Source organism: Dama dama, chromosome 23 (genome assembly GCF_033118175.1).
Source record: "Dama dama isolate Ldn47 chromosome 23, ASM3311817v1, whole genome shotgun sequence".
In the NCBI taxonomy this organism is placed as follows: domain Eukaryota; kingdom Metazoa; phylum Chordata; class Mammalia; order Artiodactyla; family Cervidae; genus Dama; species Dama dama.
The window spans coordinates 51308445-51336182 of NC_083703.1; the positions used below are offsets into that span (position 1 = coordinate 51308445).

The window sequence follows — 27738 nt, forward strand, 5'->3', positions numbered from 1 at the left end:
TTTGCAACCCCATGGACTGCAGCACGTCAGATGTTTGCTCAAATTCATGTCCTTGAGTGGCTGATGCTATCTAATCATCTCATCCTCTGCCACCTCCTTCTCCTTTTGCCTGCAGTCTTTCCCAGCATCAGGTCTTCTCCAATGATGTTCTTCGCACCAGGTGGCCAAAGCATTGGAGCTTCAGCTTCAGCATCAGTCCTTCCAATGGATATTCAGGACTGATTTTCTACAGGATTGACTGCTTTGATCTCCTTGCAGTCCAAGGGACTCTTAAGAGTCTTCTCCAACACCACAGTTGGAAAGCTTCTTTCAAAGCTTCTTTAGCACTCAGCATTCTTTATGGTCCAACTCTCACATCCATACATGACTACTGAAAAAAACCATAGCTTTGATGAGATGGACCTTTGTCAACAAAAGTGATGTCTCTGCTTTTTAATATGCTGTCTAGGTTTGTTATAGCTTTCCTTCCAAGGAGTGTCTTTTAATTTCATGGCTTCAATCACTGTCCACAGTGATTTGGGCATTGTGTTTATTGAGGCTTAATTCTAGGTTCTATCTTTTGCCTGCTCAAAAATATCCATATCTCCTAACTATCCAAAAATTAAAAGCCTAACTTTCCAGCATTTAAGGTCCTTTACCATCTGTCCCAAATGAAGTTTTCTGAGCATATCCTATAGGACATTCCTCTGCCCCAAACTTGTTATCCTCTTGCCTACCTCTCCCTTCCACTCCTGATACCCTCTACCCTTCCTCATCCTGCCTGACTCCTGTCTATCCTGAGACTTTGGAAGCCCCCCCACCCCAATATACTGGGCACCACCATCATCCCATCTTCTTTCTCATGATCTTTGATCCACATTGCTTCTGAGTGAGCAGGACCTCAGGTATTTGAAGAGAGTCCAGGACACTGCCTGACATGGAGCAAGCCTTGGTCAACATTTAATTCAGGAGTTCTTACCCTTCTTATAAAGATAGGGACTGTTTGGGCATCTGACAAAGTGTATGGAGCCTTTATCAGAATTACTCTTTCAAATGCATAAAATAAAATACAAAGGATTACAGATGAAATCAATTTCATTTATTTTTAATTAAAATTTGTGATTTAGTATTAAATGTACTTCCACATGAAGGCTTTAAATAACAGGATCCACGGGTGTGTTCTAGTGACCAACATTTCCAAATAGGGAGGAGCATAGACAATATTTCAAAACATCTCCGCCAACTGCTAATATTAGGTAGAAAACTGACAATATTGCACTGCTTTGTAGCTGCAGTTTGGAGCTACAAAACAGTGATTTCAATATCATTTTGTCTAATTCTACTCAGGTTTGTTGCTTACACTTGCAGGAAATGCTTAATTTCGGGTAAATGTGAGTAAAACTGAAGATGGTTGTTTTTCTTCATCAAAGTTCATGGATACTCTTGAATTATATCAGGGACTCATTGAGGAGAAATATCCTGATAGCCCCTAGTTGATGAATGGTCAGAGCCCAGGAAAGGTGCCGTGGGAGGGGGGGTGGTGTGGAGAGAAGCTGCCTGTGGAAAGGGGCTGCCCCAGGGGCAGCCTGGGGCTCCCTCTTCCTGAGCATCTAACTAGCCTGGGTCTCTGCTCCCCACAGGCTCCCTGTTCCCACAGCTGAAGCCCTCAGAGGGCGTCTTCAAGGTTATCTTCTGGCTGGGCTACTTCAACAGTTGTGTGAATCCACTCATCTACCCCTGCTCCAGCAGGGAGTTCAAGCGTGCCTTCCTCCGCCTCCTGTGCTGCCGGTGCCATCATAGTCGCCAGCGCCGCCGCCCCCTCTGGAGTATCTACAGTCGCAACTGGCAAGCTTCAAATGGCAGCCCACACCCAGACTGCATGCCTGGCCCAGGTGCCATACCTACCAGGGCCCCACAGGCCTTCACGGTGCCCTCAGCCCCTGGCTCCCTGGGCACACCCAAAGCACAGGCTCCAGCTGTCACCTGTCGAAAGATGCCCTGCACCTTCCGTGACTGGAGGCTTCTCCGGCCATTCCAGAGACCTGCTACCCAGCTGCATGCCAAAGTCTCCAGCCCATCGCAAAAGATCCACACCAGAGAGGCCATGTGCGCCCTGCACTCAGAGGTAGAAGTGGTGTTCTTAGGTGTCCCCCACGATGCAGCTGAGGGCACCTCCTGCCAGGCTTATAAACTGGAGGACTACAGCCATCTCCAAGAGACTGATATTTAAGGACCTTGAGTTAGGCCGAGGAGTATGCTGGAGTGGCGGGAAGGGTATGGAGAAGGAGGCTGTCTTTGTTCAAGAGGCTGGTGAGAATCAGAGACCCAGAAACGAATCAGCATCAGTTTTGGCGACTGCTCTCCAGCTTCCGTGAGGAACTGAGATGGGGTTAGGGTTTTGAAAGTTATGGGCTGCCCCTCCTGGACACACATGCCTCTAGCTCCTCCTTTCAAGAGAGGGGCTACGGGCTCCTTGAGGCCATTTGCTTCCAATCCCTGCATGAGAAACACTGCCCCATCCATGCTGTGAACCCTGAGTAGGTGGCCCCAGGTATAGCCAGGCACCCCTGTCCCTCCTCTTGGGGAGGAAAGGGCACAGAAGCCCTGCCTGGCTGTCCCCAATGCCTCCCCTCCAGGAAAGGTCACTGGGGCCAAGGATTCTCAATGGACATAATTTCTCCTTACTGCAGACTGGAGAAATCCAGTGAGCCTGCCACTGCCACTGGCATGCTTTGGTGGCAGAATGAATGACTGTCCTACAAGCATATTGTATAACCTGCAGGCCACTCTGCCCTACAGAGGCCCTGCCCTGCCCCTCATTTTGTCTTCCACAGGGCCTTACTGTTTACAGTCTGTATATAGCTCCTTATGCCTGTGCCCATTACTTCTTGCTGGGATCTAGAACCATCAAATAGGGAGAGCTTTGTCATTTTTAGGCATATTTATTGGTCAGGGTACTTCTATTTTCTCCAAACTGTGCAAACTGTTCCTCTTTAGCTTACAACCCATGAAGAACTCCTTTTTTTAAGGCCCACAGCAGGATAAATTGAGTTATCCTGTGATCTGTGTTCACTTTCTAGTTTAAGCCTAACTGTCTCTTTAACTGATGGCTTCTGTCCTTTGGGACTTTCAGCATGACCAAAAGATTTGGGAATTTTGTTGGCTCTTAAAACTCACATGATTAGTCTTTGAAAGCAAACAAAGTTTAACTTTTTCAGTCTCACCAGATGCATCTGTGATGCTCTCAGGGCCTCAGTCTGGAAGGTGGCCATCAGTGAAATTGGTGAAACATTACTTTACATGAAAAAATATACAAGCCCAAGTAGACATGTGTACATGGTGAGTGAGGGAACACTTACCTGGAACCGTGCTTATTAGCGTTGATGGTTCAACAAACCATCCAAAATCTGTTATATTCCCAAGAGGCTATAAGTAGCTCAGTTTTCAACTGGATAATACCAACCACACATGCCCAACCAGCAAAGGAATGATGATGGTAGCCCAGTGGACCTTTGGAAGGAGAACTGGTAGATAATACCCTGGGGTGTCTGGGGTGGAGGTGTTCTGAAACAGGAAGAACCAACTGCTGGGGCCAACATGGACCAGTATTTTCAACCAGAAGCTTCCTGTAGTAGGGAGGTAGTCTGTTGAAAAGGTCACCACAATTTCAGACTCCTCATCCCAATATTACAAGGTAAAAAGACAGCCAATATCATCTGGGCTCAGGAGCAGAAATTTCACCCTGTGGATCTATAGCAAGTACTGGACTTTTCAGGCCTGGCATCCCCCAAGGCACAGGAGGAGCAGTTAAAAGCGGATACTGGGAGCATGTTGCATACATCAAAGAGGACCCCATCTTGCAGCACATTGGCTGCCCTAACGCTGGGAACACTGGCACGGCCCCCAGAATCTTCTCACAGAGGTGGGGCCATCTGTCAAAGCAAGAAGGCAGACCCTTGCGTCAGTGTATTGAACGCTGGGCTTCCGAGCAGGAGAGTTCAACAGCAAGAGAGGGTCTCTTAGAGGGTTCCCACATGCCAAGGCAGTTAAGCCCACAGGAGTGGGGACAAGGGATAAGTGTGGAGAGATAGCTTTCATCAGAAGGATTTAAGTGGTGGCGGGGTTGGGGGGACTCCCTGTTCTGGATGACAGTGGGTGTAGAGGCAGGGGGGGTCAGCAGCTTGCCCAGTACTTGCTCTAGGCTTCATGACCAATCAGCAAAACATATCTGACCTTTAAGCCTCAGCTTCAGTCTCCTGCACATGGGGCCCTCAGCACAAAGCTGGCCTCCTCATGCCCTCCATACTAGGGAACAAGCCTTTGGGAGAGGGGGGTGGGGCTACAGAGCCCCTAGAGAGGCTGTGCCAGAGCAAGGGCATCCAGTGACCCAGTTCTAAACATCAAATAAAGCACTTGCTGACCTTATTCTTAGGACGTGGCAAAGAGTCCTGGAATAGCCAAGAGGAATGGAAGGAGTAGCAACAGCCTTTCTAAAGGAAGGAGCCTCTTGCAAGTGGTTTTGGGACATCTGGAAGAAGTGCATTCACTGCACCACTTTCTGGGTCTTCAGGTGCCCCAGCCCCATCCATGACTGAGGGAGTAGAGAAGACTCTCTCAGTGCCCATGAAAATGGGACTAAGTGTTCCTTTACACAATCCTCAAGGGATGGAGTGAAGCCAAAAGGAGTCATGAGTGAGAAGGAGAATGCTCCTGTGAGAAGTGACAGAGACAGAAGCAAGCCTCTAAGGGCACTGGTATTTGCCCAATTCCACCACCCACCCCACCCCCTGCCAATTCCTTAGAAAGCTGCATTCCCACTTCCATCCCAAGGTCCCAGCTCCAGTCCATCCTCCCTTTCCAGCTGGGCTCTTGCGACCCATCTTGCTTTCTTCCCACAGTCTCCAGGACCTCTGCCCCAGCATTGCCCAGGGCTGCTTTTGCAATTCACCTGGGACCTTTCATTTCCCCAATCTCCTCCCCCTCTGTCTCTGCCACAGTCCACACTGGTGGCCACTCCCTGTTTCCTGAAATATTCCTCTCCCTGCCTGATCCACACCCCTGGGATCTTCTGATCACCTGACCACCTTCTCTCCATCTCTCTCTCTGCCTCCTGTGCAGGTGCCTCTCTATGCTCTTCAGTGTCCCCAAGGTTCTTTTCTTATCTCAACTTGCCACCCAATCTCATCCACTCCAAATCATCTTAATGACCACTTGTATATAAATGGCTCCCAAAGTGTCTGTCTCTAGCTCCAAATGTGTCTCTAGCTCCTCCCCTAGATGACCTCAGACACCTCAAATACAAGCCCTCCAGCCTCCTCCAAAGTCATGTCCTCTACTTGCAGGCATGACAAATGCACTGATGCTGAAGCTTCAGGCTCTCAAGGGCCCTGAGCCTGCCTGCCCTCTCTACTTGCCGTTATCTTCCCAAGACCTCCTTCCCAGACCCCTGGCCTAGAATTAAGCCCTGAGTGGCCCTCAGCCTCTCTGGTAGTTCACACCAAGGTCATCCAGGCTTAGAGTTCACCAGTAGAATCCACATCTTCATTCACTACGAGGAAGTGGGCTGTCTGACCCCGGGGCTACTCAAGATTAGGTGTGAATGTTCATTAAATCCTGGATCGATGGAGTTGCCCCATTACCCTTTCCTGCCACACTGCTCCCATGCCCACCTGATGGCTGGCCAACATCACTGTCTTTGTAAGACCCTCCCCACAGCCGGTTCTACCAGTCCTCAAGGAGCTACAGCCTGCATCCTTCTCCAGCCAGAGAGCCAGCTACACCCCGGACTTCTGAAGAATGAAGTCTCCTGCTCCACATGCCCTGCTGCCCAGACCCCTCCTGGAGTCCAACTCTGCAGGTCACTCACCATCACCACCACCAGCACTACAAGCCAGTCCCTTAGTCCCTCTGGTTCCAGGCGCTGACAGGTCCTGGGGAAAGTTTTTGGACCTCAGTGACTTGTCAGAGCTCAACTCCTCTGTGCCCTCCTGACCCCGTTTCTATTCCCATCCTGTCATACCCCCAGGGGGTTACATGTTCACTGTCCACTTGGAAAAGAATTTCCTTTTTTTTTTTTCTTCTTCTTCTTGTGGTTCCAATGAAGCACAAAACCAGATGCTTATAAAGGCTAAACCCGTCCCATAGCCTCTCAGCTCAGAATGGCTCTCTGGGGAGCCCAGTAGATCCAGGTGGTGCTGGGGATGGTAACTTTGGGAAGAGGGCCTGCACTCGGCTCTCCTGAAGGTCTAGGTGGTCACTTCTTCCCTTCCCCACCCAACACTCTGAGGAAGCGGGGAAACAAAGAAACTGTTGAACAAGACCCTGCCCTACATTCTCAAATTGCTGTTGTCTAGAGAAAAATGAAACAGGAATTGCAGGGTGAATTTGGAACCAAGAAGAAATATAGGAACTGGGACCACAACAGGCTGAGCTTTTAGAGCCAGAAGCTGGAAGAGGACTTCACCCATGAAATTTGTGGATATTCCTTCCAGGAGTTTGACATTCATGTGACTCCATCATACTGTTTGCATCCACATTCTTTTGTCCTGCCAGAAACCACAGGACTCTCAGCTTCCATTCCGGAGACAAGCCACAAAGGCCATGGTTCACTGGCCAGCCTATGGATTGACTAATTAGAGGTCAGGTCTGAACATGTGGGCAGGCAGATAGGCATGAGATGGAGCACGTAGTATAAAACACAGCTGCCTGGGTACCAGTGTCTGTGAGTAGAGTAATTCTCCTAGATGGGGGAGGGGTGAAGCAGATAACGAAGGACATAAGCGCCCTGGATATGTTGAAAATGCAGCTACAAGTAATAAGGAAGCTGCTTAAACACTGGTTATTGTTTTTCTCACTTCACAACTTATGAAGTAGGTAGTTTCTGGCATTGTCAGTCACATACCCAAGCTCTTTCTATCTTTGCTTCATAATCTTTGGTGTGTTGGTTTTTCTCCTCCTTGTCGCTTCACCATGATGAATGGTACCATAAATCACATTCATATTCAAGGCAGAGAAAAAAGGAGAAGGGTCTGGGCTATGGCATCTGCCTCCTTTTATCAAGATAATAAAAGTTTCCCCCAAACCACCCTTCCCCAGCTTACCTCCAGAAGTGGATGCCATGACCACCCTGCAAGGGAGACTGGTAACAAAAAACAAGACGGAGTGATAGGTCTGCAAAGTGGGCCAAATTTAGTCTACCACCTGACTTTATACAGACTATGAACTAAGAATGGGTTTTACATTTTTAAATGGCTAAAGGGAAAAAAAGAGATTATTTCATGACAGGTGTATTATATGAAAGTCACCTCTTGGCCCACAAAGCCTAAATTAAAAAAAAAAATTTTTTTTGTCAAAAAGTTTGTTGACCCTGCTTTAGGGCAACATGGATCATTGCCTCCCATTGGAAACCACTGCTATTCTGAACAAAATCACAATTCTGGCAGCAGGAGGAAGCAATGGATATCATGCAGGCAACTCTCCTTGTCTGTCACATAGGCCAGTCACCACAATGCAAGCCTTTGTCAGCTATCTAATCTGCAATAGCATAAGCTAAGAGCTCCCCCTCTCATCAGGAACCTAACCAAGGGGGTTTTTTAGGAAGCCCTCTACCTCAAGGAGAGTTTCCCAAACTGACCAAAGGTGTGGAATTTTGAAAAAGTAAAAGGGGACACAATGAAATATCTGTCTGGCTATGCCTCAAAAGGCTCAATCAGTTATTATTTGCTCAATGAACTTGCCCTCAGCCAAGGGGCTGGTCCTTGGTATTACAGGTGTAGAAAGTGAGTCTGGTCAGTGTCCCACAGTTGCAGTCCCATATAAGCTACACAGATGGCCTACCTCACTAGGACATGAAGTTCATAAGCCCAAAGCCAATGTGCTCATTTTTAATGGGAGCTATAACTTAACTATCACACAAACCAGTGTTCTCATGATGATAAATGAACTTAATGGGAAGCCAAAGTGTGGTCTGAAAGATGCTTAGTGAGTTCAGAGGCCGAGCCAGGAAGTTAAAGGGAAAAGTCACTTATTTAGTACACCAGGTATGGGGACTGGTTCCCAGGACAGGGTTCCATGTCCCAATGCATTGTGCCTCTGACTCCCTCTCCATCCTCCCATCTCATGTTTTCCCATTTCAGCCTTTTGTCTTACTCTGTTCCTCAGGAGTGAAAGATAATAACACAAACAGAATATATAGTAAATGGTGATAAGCAAAAAATATATAACAGGGAAAGGGAACGGGAAATGTTCAAGCTGTGGAACATTGTACTTTCAGACTGAGTACCCAGGGAAAGTCTCAGGTAAAAGGTAATATGTGAGAAAAGGCCTGAAGGTAGTAATGATGTAAACCATGCAGATTGTTGGGGGAAAGCATTCCTCACAAATGGAACAGCAGGTGCAAAGTCTTAACTTAGGAGAAGACTTGGTGTGTTCAGATTAGCGAGCAGGGCAGGGTCGATCAGGTAGATCAGGCAAAGTAGAGGAATAGAAAATGAGGGTGCCAGAGGCAGTAGGTGATGAGTGCCAAAGTGCACAGAGCCGTGTAAATAACACAGGACTCTGGCTTTCCCTCTGAGTGAAGTGGTGCCTTACAAGAGTTTGAGGAGAGAAGTGACAGGGTCTGACTTTGGGTGGACAGGGTTATTCTAGCTATTGTGTGGAAATAAAAAAAAAAGAAACAAAGAAAGACCAGAATGAAAGCAGGAGGCCAGTTGAAGAGTATTGACAGCAACAATCTAAGCTGATGATGACTTGGCCAGAGGAATGCAGGTGAATAAGAGGGAGATTCTGAATATTGTGGACAGGGCATTTCCATGGGCTACATCCATGCTCAGCTTTCCTTTCCCAAGCTACCATCTATACCTGCCTGCCTTATTAGGAGCCCTTAACATCTCAGGAAAGACTATGATTAAATCAAAACCACTTCCAACTTAAAGTGACATCCTGTCAAGTCCTTAATAAAACACTTCTCCTTAAAATACCCATAAATACTTAAAAATAGGATAGAAATTCAAGACATGTCTGAAACATAAGGCTATCAGCCAACCATTTGGCAAACAGTGGGAACTCTAAAGGTAAGGAAACAGAATTAAAAGGCTAGCCAAAGTTCTATCCCTTGTATCAAAAGCACCACTGGCTGAGGGTGAGTAAGGAAAAGGCTCTACCCTCTTCAACCAGAGCCCCTCACAGCCTGCTCCTAACTCCAAGAAGAGCCTGCCCAGTCATCTAATCTCAACCACTGTCCTACTGCCAAGAATTGCTTTCTGAAAAGCCAAGAATACAGTCTATGATCATCCATAATCCTGACTCCCTGCAGGAACTTTCTACCTTTAGCAAAGACTTTAGCAAATACTGTCCAGGCTTGTGGGTCTGGGTCAGAAAGGACATTGAGAGTGGAGGGAAACATTGTAATTTCTCAAGTTCTCCATTTGCTAGAAAAGGAGTCACAGCAACTCTGATTTTTTAGAACAATGAGCTGAAAACTAGGCAGTGGTTAGATCTTTCCTCAGTCAAGTAGGACAGAACTAAAAAGAGCTTCTGTCTCTTCCAGCTCCTTGAGCCAGAGTCAAGCTATGAAATGAATCCTCCAGGAATCTGAATCCCTTGGCCCATTCCTGCCAGGCCCCTTTGCTAGAACTGTGCCACCTTTGTACCCTGGATGGCTTCCCAACGCATGGGCCATTGTTCACTCTATCACTAATGCCAACAAATATCCCTCTTGGGTTAGATGACTCTCCGAAAGAGAGATGTTAACTCCTGCTGTGATAATGCTGCAAAACAAGTCCCCCCTAAATTCATAGGTTAGAAGAGCAAGCATTTGTCTTTCTTGTCTATGTGTCTGTCTACAGGCCGTAGGTTTGATTCCAGGCTTCTATAAGCTCAGATCTATTCTCCCTTTCTCCATATTCTCCTTGAAACATCAGCTATCAGGGACCTGTTCTTATGACAAATTGCAAATACATGAGAGGCAGAAACCCAACTGTGCTAACAAGGTGGAGGCTTCAGCTCATACCACAATGTGTCTGTTCACATTTGTCTGTTAGCCAAAACAAGTCAGATGGCTAAGCCCAAAGTCAAAAGGGAGGAAAATATACTCTATTCCCAGAGGAAGAAAAGTGATTGATATTTGCTGAATATCAATTTCAATGAATATCAATATCAGTATTTGCTGATAATCTTTAATCCATCACAGGGAGTTAGGTTAGGACTTCAACACGTGAACTTGAGGGGACACAATTCAGCCAATAACAACCTCTTTAGTGAGAGGAGATGCGAGTTCACATAGCAAAGCAAGCAGAAATAAAAACTGAGGTCACTTTTGCCATTATTAACCCCATGTGGCAACACCAATCTAGCTTTTGCCCCAAGGTAGACCAAGCTCTATCAAAAGGAATCAGGGTTCTATGAAGAAATGGCTGTTTCAGTGGCAGAGACAGGAAATATACAAGACATGCCTAGAACATCTTATAGTGCCAGAAAGTCAGGAAGTGTTCAAAATAGAAAGAAAAAAAAATCCACACATTGATGGCAGCAGGTCAGAGACATAGGAGCCAACTGAAAGAGCTTCCAACAACAAAGTTGGAATAATTTAACAACAAAATAAAGTAGTATTAGATTATAATCCAAAATATAAAATAAATATGCACGAGTCCATTCTGATATAAATAAATGACTGAACAAGTTAATAAATGAAAGGGGGAAAGGAAGAGAAGGGACAATTTTCCTGTGCAGAAGAATTCCAAATAAATTATATAGATACTCTTCTCTAAAGGAGGGGAACGTAACTCTCCACTCTCCCTAAGTGTGAGGGCTGCAAAGTGACTTCCTTCCAAAGAGGACAGTATGATGGCAGGGGGGTGGGGGAGGAAACTTCACAGTGCAGAAACCTGACAATGCCTATCTCAGCAAAGTGATCAAGGTCAAAAGATGAGATGAAAAAGGCACTGTAACTCTGTGGTTTTCCTCCTAAAAACCTATAATCCCAGTCTAGTCATGAGAAAAACATCAGACAAATTCCAATGGGGGCACCCTACAATATACCTGAGTATACTACTCAAAATGGTTAAGATCATTGAAGATAAGCAGAGTCTGAGAAAACATCACAACCAAGAAGAATCTAACAAAATATGATGGCTAAATGTAACATGGCATCCTGGACAGAATTCTGGAACAGAAAAAGACATTCGTTTATTCATCTTTCCTTAGTTTAACCTATGAACTTTGGTTCACTGGTTAAAACACTGGTTCGCTGGTTATGACAAGTATACCATATTAATGTAAGATGTTAATGGTGAAATGGGGGTAGAGGCTAAATACTAACTTTTTTTTACAAGTCTAAAACTGTTCTTTAAAAAGCTATTAATACAAAAAAAAATGATAGAGTTGAACGGATAAACAGATACACAATTACATTTAGACACTTAAACTATTCTCTCAACAATCAAAAGAACTAGACAGAAAATCAGCAAAGATATAGAGGAAATCAACAACACTATCAGCCAAGAGGATCTACTCAACATCTGTAGGATGCTGCACCCAACAATAGCAGAAACACATCCTTTTCAAGCACAATAGATCATATGCTAAGATAGACCATATCCTGAGCCATAAAACAAACCTTAACAAATTTTTTAAATTTATTTCTTTTTAATTGAAGGATAATAGCTTTACAATACGTGTTGGTTTCTGCAATACATCAATATCAATCAGTCTTAGGTACACATGTCCCCTCCCTCTTGAACCTTCCTCCCACCTCCCACCTCCCATCCCTCTATAAACCTCAACAAATTTAAAAGAATTGAAATCATACAGTTCAGCTTCACTTGGGGAATAAAATAAGTTCATAGTTCCTATTTATTTATTTAGTAAACTTACTTACTGAAACATAATTAAATCTTCTTAGCACAGAAGCTGGCATAAAAAAGTCTGATGAATGAACGAAACAATGAATGACGGAATGAAGGAACAAAAAAGAAAATATCTTGTTGTTCAGTTGCTCAGTTGTGTTCAGCTCTTTGCAACTCCATGGACTACAGCATACCAGGCTTCCCTGTCCTTGACTAACTCCCAGTTTGCTCAAATTCATGTCCATTGAGTCGGTGATGCCATCCAACCATCTCATCCTCTGTTGCCCCCTTCTCCTCCTGCCCTCAATCTTTCCCAGCATTAGGATCTTTCCCAATGGATCGGCTCTTCCCATCAGGTGGCCAAAGTATTGGAGCTTCAGCATGAGTCCTTCCAATGAATATTCAAGACTGATCTCCTTTAGGATTGACTGGTTTGATCTCCTTGCTGTCCAAGAGACTCTCAAAAGTCTTCTACAGTACCACAGTTCAAAAGCATCAGTTTTTTGGTGCTCAGCCTTCTTTATCATCCAACTCTCACATCTGTACATGACTAGTGGAAAAACCATAGCTTTGACTATATGGACTTTTGTCTGCAAAGTGATGTCTCTCCTTTTTAATACACTAGGTTTGTCATAGCTTTTCTTCCAGGGAGCAAGGATCTTTTAATTTCATGGCTGTAGTCACCTTCTGCAGTGATTTTGGAGCCCAGGAAAAAAATTCTGTCACTGTTTCCATTTTTTCCCCATCTATTTGCCATGAAGTGATGGGACCAGATGCCATGATCTTAGCTTTTTTTTTTTTTCTTCTTAATGAAGGATAATTGCTTTACAGAATTTTGTTGGTTTCTGCCAAACATCAACATGAATCAGCCATAGGTATACATATGTTCCCTCCCTCTTGAACCTCCCTCCCCATCCCACCCCTTTAGGTTCTTACAGAGCCCTGGTTTGAGTTCCCTGAATCATACAGAAAATTCCCATTGGCTATTTACTTTACATGTGGTAATGTAAGTTTCCATGTTACTCTCTCCATACATCCCATCCTCTCCTCTCCTTTCCCACCCCCTCCCCACCTGCCCCCGCCACTGTGTCCATAAGTCTGTTCTCCATGTCTGTGTCTCCACTGCTGCCCTGGAAATAATTCATCAGTACCATCTTTCTAGATTCCATGTGTATGCATTAGTATACGATATTTGTTTTTCTCTGACTTACTTCACTCTGTATAATAGGCTGTAGGTTCATCAACCTTATTACAACTGACTCAAAGGTGTTCCTTTTTATGGCTGAGTAATATTCCATTGTATATATGTACCTCAGCTTCTTTATCCATTTATCGGTCAGTGCACATGTAGGTTGCTTCCATGTTCTAGCTATCATAAACAGTGCTGCCATGAACACTGGGTTACATGTGTCTTTTTCAATTTTGGTTTCCTCAAACCAAAATGTGCCTAGCAGTGGAATTTCTGGTTTATATGGTGGTTTTGATCTTAGTTTTTTAAGGAATCTCCATACTGTCTTTCATAGTGGCTGTATCAATTTACATTCCCACCAACAGTGCAGGAGGGTTCCCTTTTCTCCATACCTGCTCCAGCCTTTATTGTTTATAGACTTTTTGATGATGCCTATTCTGACTGGTGTGAGGTGATATCTCATTGTAGTTTTGATTTTCATTTCTCTAATAATGAGCGACATTGAACATCTTTTCATGTGTTTGTTAGCCATCTGTATGTCTTCCTTGAAGAAATGTCTGTTTAGGTCTTTTTCCACTTTTTTATTGGGTTGCTTATTTTTCTGATATAGACTTGTATGAGCTGCTTATATATTTTGGAAGTTAATCTTTTGCCACTTTAATCATTTGCTATTATTTTCTCCCATTCTGGGGGTTGTTTTTCATGATCTTAATTTTTCAATGTTGAGTTTTAAGCCAGCTTCTTAACTCTCCTCTTTCACCTTCATCAAGAGGCTCTTTAGTTCCTCTTCTCTTTCTGCCATTAGAGTGGTATAATCTGCACATCTAAGGTTATTGATATTTTTCCTGGCAATCTTGATTCTAGCTTGTGATTCCTCCAGCCTGGCATTTCACATGATATTCTCTGCATAGAAGTTAAATAAGCAAGGTGACAATACAGAGCCTTGACGGACTCCTTTCCCAATTTTGAACCAGTCCATTGTTCCATGTCCAGTTCTAACTGTTGCTTCTTGACCTGCATACAGGTTTCTCAGGAGGCAGGTAAGGTGGTCTCATTCTGGAGGCCAACAAGCCTCTTTTTACAAAAGGTTAAGAATGAAAAATAAATGATGCTTTGGAATAAGTTGCAATATTACTTTATTAACTTTATTCAGTATTAACTTAAGGTATTTTCTATGATTTATTGAAAATTTTTTTAAATTCAGAAAAGCACACAGAATCCCAGACACAGATGTTGTCTGTGCAGCAAAAGGGCTGCATTCTGACATGGCCAGCAGATGGCACCAGAGGATGTGGTTCAGCCCATGAGGCTGTCCTTTCATAAACCTTAGGAGTCCACCTTACCTCTCCGGGCCATGGCAAGGAGAGCCAGCCTAGTCCTTCCCTCTGTGGTCTGAGAAACCCCACCAACCACTGCTAGAGCGAGGATAGTGAGGATGCAGAGAGGAAAGTGTAGAAAATGCTAGTGTGATGCTTGACCAGAAAAAAAGGCAAGGAAAAGTGGGAGTAAGATGAGGGCTGGAGATGGGAAAGACATGAGGAAACTGAAACTCAAGTGGAAAGGACGGAGTAGACAGAATGGGATAGGAAATGACAAGCAAAGTCCCTGAGTTTGGGGCATGGAATACACAAGTGATGGATCACACACTTCCATTGTGTCTGGGAAAGGTCTAAAAGGATGGGTGTGTAGGCTAGCAGTCTGTAGATTTGTCAAGGAAGTTGCCTCCAGGTGGCTTCTATTTTGTCTGTGAAGCAGGAGACCATTCTGCCTGTTGACAGTTGGTAGGCGAGGGGAGGTGTCAAGAGCTGAAGGGGTGCTGCAAGGGAAGCCCATGAGGACTGCTGGCCAGCACCAAGGATGGGTCTGGAGGATAACACTATCCAATTCAGCTTCTTCTTTCACTTGCTCATTCGTTCTGCAAATATTCATTGATAACCCACTATACCAGGCACTATTTTGGACAATGAAAGCTACAACCTGGGAGAAGAGGAAGGGGAGTAGACAGACAAATAAATAGACATATAAATTTTAAAATATGACATCATAGAAAGAGAAGGACTCTGAAGAAACAGGCAAAGGAAAGGATAGGGAGTGCTGAGAGTGCTGTGAATCGGGTGCTTAGGGAAGCCTTCCTAGAGAAGTGACAGCTGATTAGAGGGCTGAATGCAGCAAGGAAATAAGACCTGCATTACTGGGGACAAGCATTCCAGATAAACGGGACAGCCAGGGCCAACAGAAAGGGGCCATGGAAGGAAGTGGGGCCAAAGAACAGGTCTCACAGGATGCTGGAAATCACGTTTTATGCTCAGTATGATGGGAGTCACTGGAACTAGGGAAGCACATAACTGGATTCATATTGGTAAAAGGATCATACAGGCTCCTGTGTGGAGAACAGGCTAAAAGGGCCAAGCATGGAAGAAGGGACACCAGCTGGTCAGTATGAGAAAACACGCTTCATGTGAATCTACCATTATGTTTGGCAGACCATTAGTTAGACAGGCAGTTCTCTGAACGGAACCAAGAGCCCACTTCACTCTTGCACCTTGGGATCACCCATGGGCTCATTTTGACAGGCCCAAGCAAACTCAGAGTGACTCAAACCAGAGGCACTTCACTCCTACCTTTGTGTGTAGGTAGGATAGACATTCCAAGTGGCTCCCTTGAAGAGGAACACCTGTTCCAGAGCAGCAAAAGTAGAAAGAGACAGTACTTGCCGAGTATCCCAGGGAACCTGAAGGAACATTTCAGAGGCTTCCACAAAGCCACAAACCAAACACGTGGGTCGTGGATTCACTGATGCCCACAGCACAAGAAACCATGCAACCAGTTCTATGCAGAATCCAGTGCCAGGAAAGAACTTCCCTCTCAAGTGACCTCCCACAAGTGACAAGAATTGTGTTGCAGTTTTGGCACAGGCTGTTGGCCTGAGCATGCCATACTAGACACCCCTAATAGAGTCATCTGAGTATCAATCAATGCCACAACTATTTAAGAAACCTAGTCACAGCAAGGAACTCATCCTGCATATATCTAGTCTCTGGTACATATTTCAGCTGGGCATATCCACTCATTTCTCTTGGGTTATAGCCAGGAGTAGAAATGCTGCCAGGCACAAGGCCAGTTTTAGTAGAGTCAGCCACACAGTCTCCTAGTGTGGGTGCACCTGGTTCCACCCTGTCCATAATGGCCAAAGATTTTTTTTTTTCATGGCACCAGCCTCTCTTTATCACACAATAACTAGAATAACCCTTCACTGTAGCACCAAACAGTGTAGCATCTGGGCTTCCCAGGTGGCGCTAGTGGTAAAGAACCTGCCTGCCAATGCAGAAGACATGAGACATGGGTTCAATCCCTAAGTCGGGAAGATCTTCTGGAGAAGGAAATGGCAACCCATTCCAGTATTCTTGCCTGGAGAATTTCATGGACAGAGGAGCCTGGCGGGCTACAGTCCATAGGGTTGCAAAGAGTCAGACACGACTGAAACGACTTAGCATGCACGTAGCACCACAGACCTTGGATTAAGTCTCACACCACCTATCTGAGTGAACTTAGGTGCTTTACTTGCATTACATAACCCTCTGGAGGTTTTGTTCCCTCATTGGGGTGAATCACCCTCCCTAGTCTGAGGTGGCATCCATGTTAAATTAAGAGACTTTATGTCTAGACCTTAGGTGTGGGCAAGTCAGACTACCCTCCTGACTTGCCCACACCTGAAGCTCCCCAACTTGCAATCACCAAATAAACGTCACCCTCATAGAGTTCTTTAAATTCTTACACTTGTGATCTGGAAATTCTACATATTATTTTCATCCTTCATACTTATGTGATGGGCCACTTCTGTCCATCCCAGCACAGTTAGTGGGGAAAATCCAGGACATGGGGAGGGGTCAAGACTGGATCAGTGCCTCCAAAGGTGAAGTTAATAGGAGGTGCTTCCTGCAACACAACTCTGGCCAGGAAGGAGACAGACACTCTTTGACCAAAGTAAGATCCAAATTTACATTGTCCATTTAAGTACCATTATGGTAAGATCTCCAAGACACATTATGTTAACTAAAACAAGCAAAATGCAGAACAGGATGGATATTTTGTCACTTTCACATAAAAAGAGAGAAGGGTATATATTTATAATAACATACCTAGAAATGGATACCCAACATACTAATATATATAATATAATAATACTGCCATTGGGAGCGGCAGTGGTACTGGGGATAGCTGTGGGAGGAGGTTGTTCAGTGTATCCTTTTATGACTTTTGAACATAAACTACATTATTAGATCCTCTATTCAAAATATATTTTAATACATATACTTACAATTTTTCAAGTTACCCATGAGGTGAATATGAATCCCTAACATAAACTCCATGAGGGATGTCAGTAGGTCAACCTTGACAAAACAAGAATGCCTCTTTGACATGTGCATGTAGGGGTGTGTGGTGGGGGGTGGGCAGGGGGGGGGCGGGGGGTATGTGCATGTAGGTGGGTGTGCATGTAGGGGTGTGCCGACATGTGCATGTAGGGGTGTGTAGAGGCATATCCATATGCTGGACATCATCAAAGCCTAAGGCGAGGGAGGAAAGGATATAGAGTCATATGAAAGGCAGTGCCCTAAGCTTCTGAAGAGCTAACCCAACCTAAATTCACCCAGAGTTAAACCAGGGGGTGCACCCAGCTTTTCATCACATCCTCCACCACCCAACCCCTCAACTCTGTAGAATTCAAACTCTGTCACTAGAAATCTGGAGTAAGAAAATAACTAAATGTTCTTTAAGGTTTTATGCATGTGTGTATAGTTGTACTTGTGTATAGGTGTAAGGGTGTGGGGTAGTGTATCTGTGTAGGAGTGATGTATGTGTGTGTGGATATATAAGGGGTATATATGTGTTTGTATGTTCTCACCCACCAAAATGGCTGTACGTACTTCTGTACTTCCCAGAAGTTTTTCTGGGAAAAAACTTCCCAGAAGTCAACTGGAGCATCCCAAGGGCAGAACCAGGGCCTTCTGGCCAGATGACATTGATTAATAATTAACACATCTGAGCTTGGCATGGAGCCACAACAGGTGTCCCCTCCCATAAAACTCACCTTCACTCCATGTGGCTATGTTACCCAATCAGGCTCTGAGAAGTCCAACAAAAGGCCAGTCCAACCCAGGCCTATCTTGAAGGAGTTGGGGCTGGATAATGAGGGACTCTTACTCCTAAGGGGTCTCACTGGCAGGAAGGGAAACAATCACAAACAGATTGGGGTAAGAGGATGCCCCTTCCACTAAAGGCAGGCATCTTCCTTTCTGGGGGTATATCCAGACCATAGATGGCCCCATGATCCCCTCAAAGAAGATATGACAAACACACAAAGACATACATACACACACATGTACACACATACACACACACACACATAAGGCTAAGAAAAATGGAAGAGAGAAGCTGAGGAGCACAGGAAGGGCAAGCCTCTTTTATTATCCCAAAATGCAAAGTATTGAAGGCACTTACAATAACAAGGTTAGAGATGAGGGAAAGCATAGGGAGGTCAGAGATCAGAGCACAGAGGTAAATCAATGGACCCCACCCTGGTCACCACCCAGGAAGGAGAAAAGAAGAAGCTACAGGGCCAGGTCTGAAGCCAGTTAGATGTCAGCTCTACAAAAGACACAAATCCATTCTAGAGAGGATTCGGAAATGAGGAGTACACAGCAGCAAGGGGCAGGGCTGGCAGTCACGAGTTAGTGGTTCTTTAAGGAACACGCTCGGCAGCAATGAGGCACTCAGGTCCCCTGCTGGAAGAGGTCTCGGTACATCTCAATGAGACGGGCAGCCTCACGCTGGCCAGAGAGCAGAGCACCATGGGTGGTGGAATAGTACTTGCGATGGGTGGCCTCACCTGAGAACAGCACCTGCATAGGCTGGGCAGGGGGACAGGGAAGTGAAAATGGAGGAGCAAGAAAGGCTACCTGTCTGCCCCAGAACCCCCATCCATACTACAAGTTAGAAAGGAATAAGCGGGCATCTGAGATACAGGTATTGCTATTTCCATAGGATGAGGAGCTGCCCATCCCACCTGCCCATCTTCCCCTGCTTCTTCCCCAAACATCCAGGCCTCAGTCCTTTTTGCTCTGAGGTTTTTGTGAGTACTGGCTCTACAGTTTCAGAAATTCACACTGCCTCTTACTAGTGAACTTGGGGAATGATTTAACCTCCCTAAGCTTTGATTTCTTCATCTCCAAAATGAGTTTATACCATCTACTTCTGAGGGTGATTGTAAGGATTAAGTGAAATAATGTTATCTAAAGGACTCAGAACCTGAAAGAATATAAGAACTCAATAAAGTTAGGCAGTAATTTAACAAACCTTTATGGAGCCCCTATTAGGTTCCAGGGACTGTTCTGGGCACTTGGAAGATAAAAGGTGACCAGGCAGCTGCTTTGAGGAGCTTCCTTGCTGGTGGGGAAGCCAGACACGAAACCCAATTACTAAATGGCATCATACGTGATGTGATGGGTGTGTGGGCGAGGTGCTGAGAGCCCAGAAAAGAGGCCCTCTGTCAGGGAGATCACACAAAGCTTCCCAGAGGACAGGACCTTTGGGCTTCTTCTCAGAAGATGCTGGATAAATAAACAGGCAAAGGATGTTTCAGGAAGAAGGAAAAATGGGGGCAGAAATGCATCTCCTAGACCTTGTCTATGAGATGGTGAGAATTTTGGCAGAGCCAAGCTTAACATCAAGAAAGCAGGCTGTTTAGGTGGGGTCCAAGCATAGAACAAATGCTTGCATTCCAAGCTTGAGTTTGGGTTTTATTCCAGTATACCTCAAACTGAATGTGTTGGGGACCTTGTAGAATGAGGTTTTCATTCATCAGGTCTGGGGTGGGCTGCAAGTCTGCATGTCTAATATGCTCCCACATGGTGCCAGTCTGCCGGTCCATGGACCACCCACCTTGAGTAGTGAGGTTTTAACCCACCAATAAAGAGCCTGCAGAGGTGGTTAAGCTGAAAGGGGGGCACATATAGTGGCAGAGGGCAAGCTGCCTACTCCACATCCTTTCTCTCTCTCCTCAGTAACAAAAATCCTGACCTTTAACTGGGTCCATGGACAGAAGAGCCTGGCTGACTACAGTCCATGGGGTCTCAAGAGTTGGACATGACTTAACGACCAAACTACCACCACCACTGCCATCCAGGGAAAAAAAAGATGTATCCCAGTCTCTCTAGCAGCTGGTAGAGTCATGTGACTAAGTTCTAGCCAAGCAACTTCAAGTGCACTATTGCTTAGGGACACTGACTCCTCCCAAGGGTTCCCTTCTTTCACTCATCAGCCTGTCACAGACATGAGAACAAGAGCAGCAGCCTCCACAGCCCTCTTGGATCCCAAGGTGGCCTGGAAGATGGAGCCAGGTGCTACTGATCCTGGGCCCCAACATCTACCTCCAGATTTCCTTTTGTGTGACCTAAGCAAACTTCTGTCTTGTTTAAACCGCAGTTTGTTTTGCTTTTTGTTATGTGCGCTAGTCCTAACTGATGCAGGGGACAAGAGAAGGAGGACGGCTATAGCAGCAGCCTTTCCTAAGCACAGCCAGGACAGGCACAACACATTGTTTAACTGCCATCTTCTTCATCAATTACACCAGAGGATTATTTCAAATATAATTCTGTTGGGGTTTTAACATTTATTCTATGGATATTCTTGGTGGGGGGAACTCAAAATCTACTTTATAGGAACAGAAATATATATAAATAATTTCAATTTATTATTTTTCTATATGTTTTACGATATTGTTACTATAATTGGGGGGAAGGTCAGTATTTTGTTTTATTTTCTAAAACAAATTGGGGGAAATAAGCAAAACATACTGGGTCAGTGCTGCCCAACAGAACTTTCCACAATGACAGAAATGCTCCATAGTGACACACTCCTAACGTGGCAACCATTAGCGACAGGTGGCTCTCAAACTTGAAATCTAGCTAATGCAACTGAGAAACAAAATGTTGTATTTATTACTTTAGATTTTAATTAAATTAAGCATGGCTAATGGCTACCATATAGGACAGCAGAGAATTAAAAGGCTCAGTTTTTATAGCCTCAAGAAAGCATTTAAGATATCCTAGTTTGACTCTGTCTGTTCCTCCAGATGTTAAGTGTCCTTTTTCTTGTTTTCTCCATCATTACAGGAGCTACTCCACCTATCTTACCTTGGCACTCCTCCCCTGGACCAAACACACATAGCAAACACCCACCCTCACAGACCCCTCACCCTGCAGCTCGTCGCCTACCCAGCACACCCACACTCACCGCTGTCTTGGAGCTCTCTGTGTACGGCAGGGGCTTGGCCAGCTTCTCCACATCTGCCCCACTTGAGCCCACCTGTGTGTATGAATAGGATCCCCGGAAGTAGGGATTGCTGCCCCAGGCAGAGCGCAGGATTCGCCGAGGCTTTGGGATATTGGGGTTCCCTGTTGGGTAGTGAGAAGAGCCAGGAGGAGGGAGGATAAGAAATGGTTGTACAAAGAAGACACTCCTGAGCAGACAACTCCCATTGCACCTCGGGGGCTCCAGGAAGGCCAGGCATGAAGAAGGGAGGGAGGGAGGCTGGGGTTCAAGCTGTATACCCCTCAATGTCTCCTTGTAATCCCCCAGAAAAACACCTCCTCTCCGTGGGCCTTAATTTTCCTATCTGAAAAACATCCCAGATAATCATGTTCCCCCTTCCAACTTCAGGGGCTCTTGTGGGGCTCTTCTGGGATAGTGCAGGAAAGACGTTCGACTAAAAATCAGACAAAACAACCACAAGCCCATCTCTTAGCAAGACAACATGAGTAGGCAATCTGAGGTTTGGGGGTGATATCTGAGTTTTTCACCATCAGCCTTAGAAACAGAGAAGAAACACAGAGCCTGTGATCTTGAGTGTCTCAAATTCCAAATGGAGAGAGCTTCCAATTTAGGAGGCCAAAGCCAAGACACAGTGACCTACAGCATCTCTCCCAAGGGGTGCGCCACCTCAGTTTCACAACCTGGGGATGAGGATGCTAGTACTGGTTCAGGAGACTCAGAGGGTCTAGAGGAGGAGGACAGACAGAGCGAGGCCTGTTGAGCCGGTGGCGGGACAAGGACCGGGACGCACCTGTGAACTGCCGCAGCATCTCTGTGCAGATCTCGGCCACTGCCTCGTCATCACACTTCTCCATGACAAGGGCCTCCTCCCCACAGATCCAGCCACTCAGCACATGGCCGTAGCGCTCAGGCGGGTAGAGGACATCAAAGCCACAGATCTTGCGGTACCAAAGCTCGGGCGGGTAGGTGAGCGTGCAGCTCTCCGCCTCGTCCTCCCACACAAACCGTAGGCTGTTGCACTCGGGGCCCCAGAAGGGCTCCTCGAATTCTAGAAAGATCTTGTCAGTGGTGCCGATGCCCAGTCGGTGGATGGCAGCCACCTTCTCGGCGGGCAGGCCTGGCCGAAAGAAGCTGGCATGCTGCCTCTTGAGCACGCCCAGCGACACGGTCACGATCACATGGTCTGCCGGGATCACCTCGCAGTCCTCGCACTCCACCACCACTGGCCACTGCTCATCCTCATCCTGCCTCTCCTCCCGGGGCTCCTCTCCACCCTGACTGCCCTCCCCGGCATCATGATTATGGTCACCCTCATCCCGGGGCTCAATCTCAGGGCCCCGAGAGCGGGATGAGGCCTGGTCCCAGTGAACACAACGGACGGGTTTCCCCAGCTGGATGACGTGGGCTGGGATGCCCTCAGCCAGCAGCTCCACAACCCGCATGAAGCCCGAGGGGATGACGTGGTGGGCACCAGGAATCTCAGTCCATTCCCCAAAGGCGCTCAGGGACACCTCATCCATGCTGTGCGAGCTACTCTCACAGCTTTCCACCTGTGGGAAGAGCCAGAGGGGAGCCAGGTGACCGCCAAGGCTGGGCAGGGATAGAAGCAGGACTTTAGGGCAGTGCTGCCCTTCTCGGACCCAACTTCCCCAGGGTCAGTCTTTCTCATTCTGGCATTTGTACTCAACAGAGCTCCGAGATGGCAAAGATACCTTCAGGTACTGTTGGATCATGGCGAGTTTCAGGCGCTTGGTGGCCTCTGGATCATCAGGGTCATCCCTGATGCGGTTGCGCACCTCCTCTCGGGTGAACACCCCCACGCTGTTCTGACTCTCAGCATTAACTGGTTTACCATGCCGGAAGAATTCCTGGGTCAAGTTATAGACCTGCAAAGAGATCCCAGGAGACTGAAAACACATTCACTCATCCCACCTCCATCTCAGACCTACGGGTTCTAACTCAATACTCACCATCTCCAAAGTGCTCCCGGATATGCTGAGCCCATGGCACCTCGTGGTGAATTAATGTGGTGCTCAGCTTTGTGCTGAGGCTGCACCAACAAAATGGAGGTTTGGGGATGGCAAACTGAACCTGGGCGGTCAGCTTCCTTGCCTCCAGACACAGGAGGTGGGATGGGCCCCAGAAGCATTCTTACTGAACCCCTGCTTAGAACAAAGTGAAATCTCTGCTGCCTGTACAGTGTGTGGGAAAGGAACTGCCCTTTCAAGTGCTCTACATAGCCAAGCGTACCGGCCACTAAAGAACCCACGTCTACACAGATAACCCTTTTTCAAGAACCAAATGCATGGACTCTCCCCTGACATTCCTGTCTAAGTGTATCTGCTTCACCCTCTCCCGGGAAGGCAGTATGGAGCTGTGTCCTGGCAGATGTTTTGCAGGGGAAAGAGCAAAAGGGGCCCATACATTGACAGGACTGTGTCTACCCTGCAACCCAGCTCTAGGACTGCTGAGGAAGAAAGGTGGTATGGCCCGACCCCCACCACTCCCCCAAGGGAAAAGCCTCCATATAAGATAGAAACATAAATTAAACATTTCTCTGGATATAAAGAAGAAAGCAAGTTAAATTATTCCTTTTTCTTCCCCCAACAGTCACAAGATGCTGGGTGTTTGGCTTTAACTGAAGTCCTCAGCAAATTCCTCACCTAGTACCATTGCCAAGGAGTCAGGCTTTCAACTTGCCTCCTCCCCCTTAGATTTTTCCCCTTGGTGATAAGAAACAGAGTAGCCAGCCAGTCAGCTTATGTTAACTAAAGGCCAAAATGCCCAGCTGAGGACTAACAGATTTACATGATTCTTTGTGTCAGCCACTGACTAGGACCGCCATAATTGAACATACATTTGTCATGTGAGTAGTCTCCTGTCCTAGGTTAAATGATATCTTCCTAATGTGACCCAAGGGAAATGGGATGGGTCTGTAAGAGCTAACAATATTCACCCCATTTCTCATTAAGCACTTTTCAGTGGGATCTCATTTACCCTTCAAGACACTATGAAGTAGGTATAACTGTGTCTGTTTTACAGATGAGGAAAGTAAAGCTCAGAGAGGCTCAATAACTAGCTCATGAATATACAAGTATATACCATTCTACATGAATGGTAAAACTGGTACCTGAGTCAAGGTAATCTTGCTCCAGAAATTAAGCTCTATATGATAACTACCGAACAAATGCATCTATTTGTTAACAAATATAACACATTCAAATGAGTAGCCCTTCAAAGTCATCGCCTTGGGGGGGAGGCTACGTATTTATTATGAAGCCACCCTCAGGCAAGGCTTCACATGCTTAGAGCACACCTCTTCAGAATGGCCTCCAGCACTGTCTAAGAGCTATATAAGGAAATCTCTCTCTTGACCTGATGGTTAACACCTTTTCCTTCTGACTCAAAGCAGCACCACTTAGAATGATAATAATAATAATGTAATGTTAGTCGCTCAGTCATGTCTGACTGTTTGCAACTCCATGGACTGTAGCCCACCAGGCTCCTCTGTCCATGGAATTCTCCAGGCAAGAACACTGGAGAGGGTGGCAATTCCTTCTCCAATTTCCTTCCTACCTTTATCTGTCCTACTTTCCATGACTCACACTCTTGGCTTTCAAAAATCAGACCCACAAGCAGAAGTTGATGATGATCTACCTTCAAGAACGTTTAAAAGAACCAGTAAGTTATGAACCCTGATTGTCATTCTCAAGAGGCATCCATGCTTGAAGCACTCACAGTAACATAGGAATCAGGACAGGATTGATTCTCAGTACACCAAGGTCTACTTTCAAGAATACTAATTCTTACTTGCTTAATATTGAGTAAGAACACACAACACTATAGGATTGTACACAACATAAGACAATGAGTGTTCCTGCCTTCCATTGAGCAGGGACAACCCAAAGCAAGGGTCATTTCTCCTTTCCTATGCCCAAGAGATATAAAAAATGTATAATAGGTAAGTGTTGACCAGTTTACTAACCTAAAGTGAAGGGTCATTACACTATAAATGGAAGCTATCAGAAGGCAAGACCTACAAGTTACCTTGCTTGTTTTTTGCAGTTCACAGCAAAGTTACTAAAAATATTAACTTTTTTTTAAGCCAGAATAAGACATTGGCACATTCCCTGACTTCAGACTATACTACAAAGCTACAGTAATCAAAACAGCATGGTACTGACACAAAAACAGACACACAGATCAATGGAACAAACTAGAGAGCCCAGAAATAAACCCACACACAATTAGTCTATGATAAAGGAGGCAGAATATATATGGAGAAAAGACAGCTTCTTCAACAAGTGGTGCTGGGGAAACTGGACAGCCATATGTGAAAGACTGAAATTAGAACATTTTCTCACACCATATACAAAAGTAAACTCAATATGGACTAAAGACCTAAATGTAACAATGGAAATAATGAAACTCCTAGACGAGAACGTAGGCAGAACACTCTTTGACATAAACTGAAGCACCTTTTTTCTCCTAAGGCAGAAGAAACAAAAGCAAAAACAAATTTAATTTAATCTAAAAGTTTTTGCACATCAAAGGGAGTCACTGACAAAACAAAAAGACAACCTACTGAATGGAAAAATATATTTGCAGATAATATGACCAATAAGGGGTAATATCCAAAATATATAAACTGTTCATACAACTCAATTAAAAAAAAAAAAAACTATCAACTTGATTAAAAAAATGGGGAGAAGACCTGAATACACATTTTTCCAAAGAAGTACAGATGGCCAATAGGCATATGAAAAGATGCTCAACATAGTTAATCATCAGAGAAATTAAAAATGACAGTGAGATATCAAACCTATCAGAAGAGCTATCATCAAAAAGAATACAAGTAACAAACACTGGTGAACATACGGAGAAAACGGAGCCCTTTACCCTGTGGCCAGTAATGTAAATTGATGCAGCCACTATGAAAATATGGAGGTTCCTCAAAATATTAAAAATAGAACTATCACATGACTGAGCAATTCCACTCCTGGGTATATATCCAAAGAAAGAGAAAATCTAACTTGAAGAGATACTTGTACCCAAAAGTTCACTGCAACATTATTAATAATAGCCAAACTATGGGAGCAATCTAAGCGCCCATCAACAGATGAATGTATAAAGAAGATGTTAGATCGATATAGATATAAAACACAGTTATATATGTAGTATACACACATGTTTTATATACATGTTAGATATAAACTATATTGTTATATATATGTGTATATATATATATATATATATACACACACACACATTGGAATTTTACTCAGCCATAAAAAAGAATGAAAATCTGAAATTTTCAACAACAGGCATGGACCTAGAGATTATTATATTTACTGAAATAAGTGTGACAGAGAAAGACAAATACTCTATGTCATCACTTATATGTGAAATCTAAAAAATAAACAAACATAACGAAACAGAAATAGACTCAGATATAGAGGACAAACTAATGGTTACCAGTGGAGAGAAGGAAGGAATGAAGGGTAAAACAGGGGTATGGGACTAAGAGATAAAAACTACTATGTATAAAAATAAATAAGCAACAAATATATATTGTACAGTACAGGGAAATATAACCATTATCTTGTAATAACTTTAAGTGGAGTATAATGTATAAAAATGTTGAATCACTATGCTGTACACCTGAAACTAATATAATATTGTAAATCAACTATACTTCAATTTTTAAAAATCAGTTATAATTCTATATACCAGGAACAATTAGAAAATAAGGGTTTTTTTAAAGTTATCATTTACAAGAGTGTCTAAGAACATTAACAACAATAATCATACACATTTACCTGGTAACAAATCTAATAGATATTTAAGGGCTTTCTGGGGAAATATTTAATCATAAGTATCAATAATCTCTTCCCTAGGACTTCTCCACTCATTGTCTTCATTCTACCCTCAAACTGGGGCCCAGAGAATGTACAGACATGACCAAGATCACAGAAAACCCTAGCAAGTTGCCTAGCCCCCCACCGCCATAACACACACACACACACACACACAGTGCCCGTGTGCTCCCTGTCCCCCACACCCTTGTGCTCAACTATTCCCCTAATACCTCACCTCGTTGTATAAATCACTGAATTCCTCAACCACATCCTTGGGGATCCTGCAGCCACGGTTGGTGAGGTAGCAGGCCACGCCATTCTTGGAGTAGAGGCTGATGCGGCCCACACTGCGTTCTCCATCGGTTGTCTCTTCCAGGAGGCCATTGGCTTCTGCTAGATGATAGATGGGATTCCCGTGGGAGCCATGGATCCACGTGGCTCCCAGCTCAAAGGTAGCGTGTCCTGAGGGCAACAACAGGCTCTTAGCACAGCCAGGACTCTTCAAACAGGGCCAGAACACTGCCTCATCTTCCTTCTC

The 27738-nt window shown here is 45.0% G+C and overlaps 2 protein-coding genes across 7 annotated transcripts in view; one reads left to right on the forward strand and one right to left on the reverse strand.

Annotated features, from left to right (window-relative positions):
• The window catches only part of ADRA1D (adrenoceptor alpha 1D), a 31424-nt gene extending 19585 nt beyond the window's left edge, over positions 1-11839 (forward strand). Inside the window, exon 2 of the mRNA XM_061126670.1 lies at positions 1620-11839. Coding sequence (XP_060982653.1) covers positions 1620-2209 — 590 coding nt within the window. The 3' untranslated portion in view covers positions 2210-11839. The remainder of the gene's footprint in view (positions 1-1619) is intronic.
• Positions 11840-18445: 6606 nt separating this feature from the next.
• The window catches only part of SMOX (spermine oxidase), a 35108-nt gene continuing 25815 nt past the window's right edge, over positions 18446-27738 (reverse strand). For 3 of the 6 annotated variants that reach the window (XM_061126672.1, XM_061126673.1, XM_061126674.1), the window contains 6 exons: positions 27436-27662; positions 23055-23228; positions 22133-22892; positions 21304-21464; positions 19366-19455; positions 18446-18920 (listed from right to left, as the gene is read on the reverse strand). In XM_061126672.1, the coding sequence (XP_060982655.1) occupies positions 18783-18920; positions 19366-19455; positions 21304-21464; positions 22133-22892; positions 23055-23228; positions 27436-27662 (1550 nt within the window). In that variant the 3' untranslated portion in view covers positions 18446-18782. The other 3 variants (XM_061126677.1, XM_061126675.1, XM_061126676.1) reach the window with 3 other exon arrangements.